This window comes from Macrobrachium rosenbergii, chromosome 26 (assembly GCF_040412425.1).
Source record: "Macrobrachium rosenbergii isolate ZJJX-2024 chromosome 26, ASM4041242v1, whole genome shotgun sequence".
Classification (NCBI taxonomy): domain Eukaryota; kingdom Metazoa; phylum Arthropoda; class Malacostraca; order Decapoda; family Palaemonidae; genus Macrobrachium; species Macrobrachium rosenbergii.
In genome coordinates, this window is record NC_089766.1 from 25,401,371 (window position 1) to 25,408,183 (window position 6,813).

The 6,813-nt window shown below is 38.5% G+C and overlaps 1 protein-coding gene across 1 annotated transcript; it reads right to left on the reverse strand.

Moving 5' to 3' along the window:
- Nucleotides 1–5,660: 5,660 nt before the first annotated feature.
- LOC136852779 (general transcription factor II-I repeat domain-containing protein 2B-like) lies at nucleotides 5,661–6,239 on the reverse strand. Its single transcript, XM_067127676.1, has one exon. It carries the CDS (start codon nucleotides 6,237–6,239, stop codon nucleotides 5,661–5,663), a length of 579 nt encoding a protein of 192 aa, XP_066983777.1.
- Nucleotides 6,240–6,813: the final 574 nt, after the last annotated feature.

Sequence of the window (6,813 nt, forward strand, 5' to 3'; positions counted from 1 at the left end):
GTAGGGGAAAACGGGATGGTCGGCGGTCTTGCAGGTTGATCGGTTGCGGCGACGCGATGGGTCGCACTTGCTGCTGTGGGGCGGAGTCCGAGATGGGGCATGGTTTGGAAACGTTTCTGGCACAAGACCTGGTTTCTTGCAAGCGTCCATGGATAGATAAAAGTCAATGGAAGACTTTACGAAATACACTTCCTGGGTTGTGTGCCTCCCCTTGTATTCTATAGTACACAAGGTCGACCTAAACACTTCAGATGTAGGTTGGCAAAGTCTCGCAACCCTCCCTTCTACCTCAACGCAGCCGGTTTCACGTTCAACGTCGCAAGAACAGCGGGTCCCGCAACACAAACCTGGGCACCAGTGTCCGGCACCGCTCGTACACCGGACCACTCAGTTGAGTTGGCCAAGCATACATCAACACGAATAGTGGGTTGTGAGGACTGCCGTTCCGCAACCTTGCCTCTGCCGCTACGACAACTGCAGTCACTGCACTCAAATATGTCCGACTCCTCTGCCAGACCAATGACGTTTTTCTTGGCGCTCCGCCCTCTGCAACACTTCTTCAGGTGTCCAGTTTTTACCGCACCGTGACATGTCGTGTTTCTTGCGGGACATGAGGAATACCAGAGGCATGACGAATACCACAATTACCACAGGGCGTGATTGTACTTTCACAGGGGCACTCTTGTCATATTTATTAAGGCGGCAGCCACCTCGGTTCTTCCTCACACACTTCGCAGCAGCTGCTCTAGGGAAGCTGCTAGGCCATGCCCTATTACGAAAGGGCGTCGTGTGGGCGGCCTCAAACGCACTGCACATGACTCTGAAGGAGTCGATATCACGAATATCATTACACGACTGAAATACTTGCCTTTTTAGCACTTTATCACTTAGGCCTACCATGAGCTTATGCAATAGCATATATTCAGATAAATCATGATTACAATTAGGGACAAGTGAATGCACAATCGTAGCCTTTTATGTACACTTAATAAAAAATCATTAAAGGACTCACCAGGCTCTTGGGCCAAATCAAAAACTCTAGCCACTGCACTGCTTGATTGGAAGCTTTTATCACTAATTGCTTAACTGCATTGAATGCCCTTCAGTAGAGAGGGCAATCCACTGCGCGTCGGTATATCTAGAATCAAGTGCACGTTGCAATATCGGGACACAATGTAGCCTTATGTGATGAACAGCCTCGTTAGACTTCACTGGCATAGCTGCAACCAACACTCCATTGACCGTTTCCAAGACCTGAAGGCTGCAGGGGACACCTCAGCCTCGCACTTTTTCTGGAGCTGCTGATGGAGGATCCTTGGTTGGGGACATTGCTACCCCAGGAGTGACAACGCTGTTATCTCAGCCTGAAGGTTTCTGGATGGCCTGTTGCTGGGTTTGTAAATACGTGTTGAGCCTGCAGCATTGAAGCTCGATATCCTGACGCCGGGTTCCTGAACTTCCTGTCCTTGCAATTCTGCCCTGGGGATGCAAACGAAAATCGTCTTGGCGGTGGTGCCATGCTTGTACTATGGATATGGCTGTAGGTCCTATTTCTTCATTCACTGCGCCATGTTGGGTCTAATGCTAGGCAGGATCAGGAAATGATACTCATCATAGCTTTTCGTATTCTTCATGTTCAACTGACTCACAGCGAAGACGGAAGTACAGATAGCTCGTGATAATGAGGACCAACTTATATGGGCGGCGCTTTAGGCGCTAGCAGGTTCATGAAACAGCTAATCTTACATAGGGTAAGGAAACCCCTAGATTTTGAGTGACTATGTGAGGTAATGAAGTTTTGTGCATATAGTATGATGTCATTTGTGCTGAGTTGCTGTTGAGTGTAAAATGTTTTTCCTGGTGTTTTGTATAGGAAAAGAGCCTTGATTTTTTTACATTGCTTTGTAGCATGGGTGTTGAGTTTGAATGCTCAATAAGGGAGGGATGTAGTGTCTGTAAAAAAAACCATTTTCTTTAATGCACTATGTACCTTAAACTCTTGGGGCATTCTCCCTTAACTTTAGGAACATTCTATGTTTTGAATGTATTGCGCCAGAAGACCGCCATGTGTTTGGTTGTTGATACGATGTCGGAACAGTAACGGAAATAAAGTTATATTGCTGCTAAGATGCTGCTGTTATTACGCCATCCTCCACATATATAGGCTATTATAGAGAGCAGATTGAGATAAACAAGAAGGAATGTCTCAGTCATGTAGCAAGACGTATTGAAAAATAGCTGAGAGACTATGTCCAGGAAAAAAGAAAGGCAGGAGAAACCGTAGGAGGAAAAAAAGCTGGTGCATTGACAGCTGGAGTCATCACATCATTACAAAATTATTTTCGCACTGCCATTGACCACAACATTGGGGACGTCGAGGCAATGAGCCAGCACTGACAGAAACCCCAACCATCAGTCCTGCCCAGTCCGCTGGTATTTCTACCAAAAGATGCTACGAGATGGAAAAGACGTGTCAACAGTAAAACACAAAGACTGTTCATCACCCCATTCATGAAGACATAAAGAACGACCTTTGTGAAGTTGTACAAACGAGTGGTAACACCTCAACTTCTGGAGAGATGTACTGGGAAAACACAAAATCCCAGTGAGAGTCTGAATAAAGTTATCTGGTCTAAGGCCTAGAAAAATACTTTTCACCAGAAGACCAGGCTGCATTACCTGGTGGCAAAAGCCATCATCCAGTTCAATGAAGGTGTGCTGTCAGACACATCATATCACCCTATGGGAGCCACCTCTGCGGGGGTAGCATTGAGGATCGACAAGAAAAGGCAATCCACGATGTTGGTACTTACAGGGAAGAAAGAAGAAAAACGAAAGAAAAGGATAGATTAGCTGCAGAAGAAGCCAGGAAGAAAAGACAGGAAGGCACAACGTATGAAGCTGGTGGCTTCTAGCCCTTCAGTAACGTGTAAATATAATAATAAATGCCTTTTGTAATGTGTAAATAAAGTGATAAACCCTTTACCTAGAAAAAAAAAAAAATCTTATTTATCGAGCGTCACTTGGCGTTCGATAATTATTTACATAAGGTCCCCATAAACTTGTCAGAAGCCGTTTTCTATAATTGACTCGCCCACAGAAAACGTTGACGATTCATAGGAAACAAAGCTAAACCGTATAACTGGCTGTATTATATCGCCGTAAACTTCAAGCAGCGATTTCTGAATTTTTTTTTTTTGAGGCGGTGGGGGGGGGGGAGCTTTTAACATATTTTTTGCAGAATATGTTTATGCAACATAGCTTTACTGGGTTTCAAGCTGGAAAGTGACATAATTTACACATCTTTTAACAAGAATTTTTCCCTGTACCGAAAAGTAGGTTCGCCAGCCCTCCATATGTGAAAATGATTTTTATTATACGTATTTTCTCGATATTTGTGCACATTTTTGGTACTTATTTATTGTCTGATTTTGATCATTTTCCATGTGCGTGTTCCACGTGGACATAGAAGAATTCTCAAAGCACAGAAACTCTCTAGGACCGCAACTTTTTTCTCCTCACACCAAAACCGAAAAAAATCCAAGATTTCACGTTCACGTATGAACATCGTTATTTTTCACTGTAGGATCATGAAACTCACACAGAATATACGTCATTATGGAGCAAATAAGCCCCAAAAATTTCTTGGGCCTACGTTGATTAGCTGAGTTTTGCCATTTTTTTTTTTTTTTGACCGAAAAATGCACAGACCCTGCACAAACGTTATAGTGAGTTCTAATGTGTCTTGCTGTTAACTATATTTCACTAAATGTAAATAATTGTGACTTGGTAGTGTTGTCTTTGAGGAAGCTTTAGAAAGACGCGAGTTTAGCCTTTTTTTTTTTTAAGTGAAGGTAATCTTTTGAAAGATTGATATAATCTTTAAACATATTTTTGTCTTAGTGAAAATGCTGTTGGTATATTTCCATTTTTGCATATTTCATTCTTATATGTCTGTGTTATCATATTGCTCCAATTGTATAATTACACAGTGTTTTCCAAAGTTTGTGTTGGTGATTACTTAGCATTTTGTTAGTGCATACTTATTATTGAGATTTCAGTGAATACCTGTACTGACTCCCATTTATTAATGTTTTAATGAACACTTGGGCTAATTGCAGATGTTCAGACTTATATTTAAAACCTGAATGAGAGTTACTGGTTTGAATTTTACTTAACCAAATTGTTTTCTTGATAAATTAAAGTTTTGTGAATTAATCTTGATTAAGAAATACTTAAATCTTACATTGTTGTCAAGTAATAGTATATCTTTTTGAGATTGTGAACTCTGCTATAACTTTTGAACTTAGAAATAAATTTGTCTGTTTAAAGTTTTAAAAGCACAGTGTTTCATTTTGACCACCAGTGATTAGAGAAATTAATGTATGTGTGCAAGGTAAGTGATATACTGTATATGTCTAGTTCTCCTTTATCAAAGTGAAATAGAACCAGGGAAACCGTTATTGTGTTTGTTGAAGTGATGCCCATTTTTTCACTAGTCTGTTTATAGCTTATTAGTTGTTACCTCACCCATAACTTGATGAAGTTAGATTGATTTTTTTTCAAGTGATAAGCAAGTTTTAGGGGATCACTGTACGTTTAGAGTATTCAGACTTAATATTTTTGTTATGAGGTTTCAAGTGTCTGGCTGAAGTGAGGTAACTTTTTGGTCTTATTAGTTGTATAATAACTAGGTACTAGATCACTTCGTGACAATATATATATATATATATATATATATATATATATATATATATATATATATATATATATATATATATATATATATATATATATATATATATATATATATATATATATATATATATATATATATATATATATATATATATATATTTATATATATATATATATATTGAATATTATTGCTGCTTCAGCTACATTTATTTTGTAAAGACTTTTCTATTTTCCTTATTGTGGACTTCTCTTCAGTGGAGGTGCGTGCTAACAGCTCAGCCTATATTTGTCATTTTCATGGGGAAAAGTCAAAATCTGGATTCTGCTTCTTTTATATATTCTATACAGTTAGTTCTATACAATTGTGTGTGTGTGTGTGTGTGTGTGTATATATATATATATATATATATATATATATATATATATATATATATATATATATATATATATATATATATATATATATATCATCAGGGCGGACCATCAACCTCTTGAAGTAAAGGAAATTACAATAAACTTTGAAAATGTAGGCAAAAAGAGAATTTAAAAGCCAAGACGCTGAGGGGAAAATAAACTAGGCAGTCAAAAGATTACACCAGGGGTGTGCAACCTTTTTTCCCAAAGGGCCACTAGTCACGACTCTGTTGGTATGGAGGGCCACATAACCTTACTATTTCATGTTACATACTACGATCGAAGACATATTATGTGAGATTATACTGATAAAGATAGATAATTAGTTTGTTACTGATTTTACTTAAATTGAGATCACAAAAATAAGAAATGTCCGAAGCAAAAGTATTTTCCTTACTATAAACGAGCAAGTGAAAGGCTACCGTACTTTATTATTATAATGTACAAACATAAATAAATACTTATTATTGGTTAACTGGGATCATTAACATAAGAATTATCAAACACAGACATTTCCCTAACCATTAATGAGCAAATGAAAGGCTACCCTAGTGAGATGGTTGATGTTGCATTTGGGACACCAACTCATCAATATCAGGCTGTATGGATGATGTGGCTACACGCAGGCTACTTTCCAAATGTTCATCAGTAAGTGAAGACCTATACTTGATTTTAACCAGATTCATTTTTGAAAAGAGCTGCTCACATACATATGTGCTACCAAACACTGCCATCATTTTCCTTGCATGAGCAGAGAGCTTTGGATACGCTGTTTCTGATACATGCTTCTTATAAAACTGGTATACTGAACTATCATCAAACTTCTTTCTTAGTTCATCATTGCACTGTAGTTCAATTATTTCCATCTGTATGTCCTCGGGAATTGCTGTCACATCCACAGAAAAAGGAGAAGCAAAGACTTCAATGGCGTGTGAATGTTTCTTGAGGTCACCAAATCTTTCTGAAAATTCCTCTCGTAAGACTGCCAACTTATCACCATAATTCTGATACTGAAAGTTGCTAGTGTCATGGTTTTTCAGTGTAGGAAAGTGGACTGGGTTTTGGTTTCTGATTTGTGACTCCCACAGACGCAATTTTATCTGGAAGCCTTTGATCAGTGAGAACATCTCATTTATTAGTTGACCTTTTCCTTGAAGTCTAACATTCAGTGCACTAAGATGATCAGTTATATCTACTAAAAATTGCTAAATCACATCTCCATTCTTTATCTCTCAATTCAGGGATAGCATTACCTTTCATATCTAAGAACAGCTTAATTTCTTCCAAAAGGTCATATGCTCTCTTCAGCATTCCTGCTTTGCTTAGCCACCTTACCTCACAAAAATACTTCACATCGCTGTACTTTGCATCAATGTCTGCCATTAACTGCTGAAACTCGCGGTGATTTAGACCTCTTGACCTAATGAAATTGGCAGGTTTCACAAGAATATTAGTCACATGCTAAAAGTTTATTGTCTTTGCACATAAAGCTTCCTGGTGTATGATACAATGCAGGACAGTAAGTGAACCTGAGTCAATATTTTGAGACCCCATTCTAGTCTTTAGTAATCCAGCAACCGCATTTCTCTGACCAGACATCGCAGGCGTACCATCTGTTGTAATGGAAACTAAATTAGTGTAGTCCAGTCCAAACCTTTCCAATACTTTTTCCAATTCATCAAAAATAGTTTGTCCTGTTGC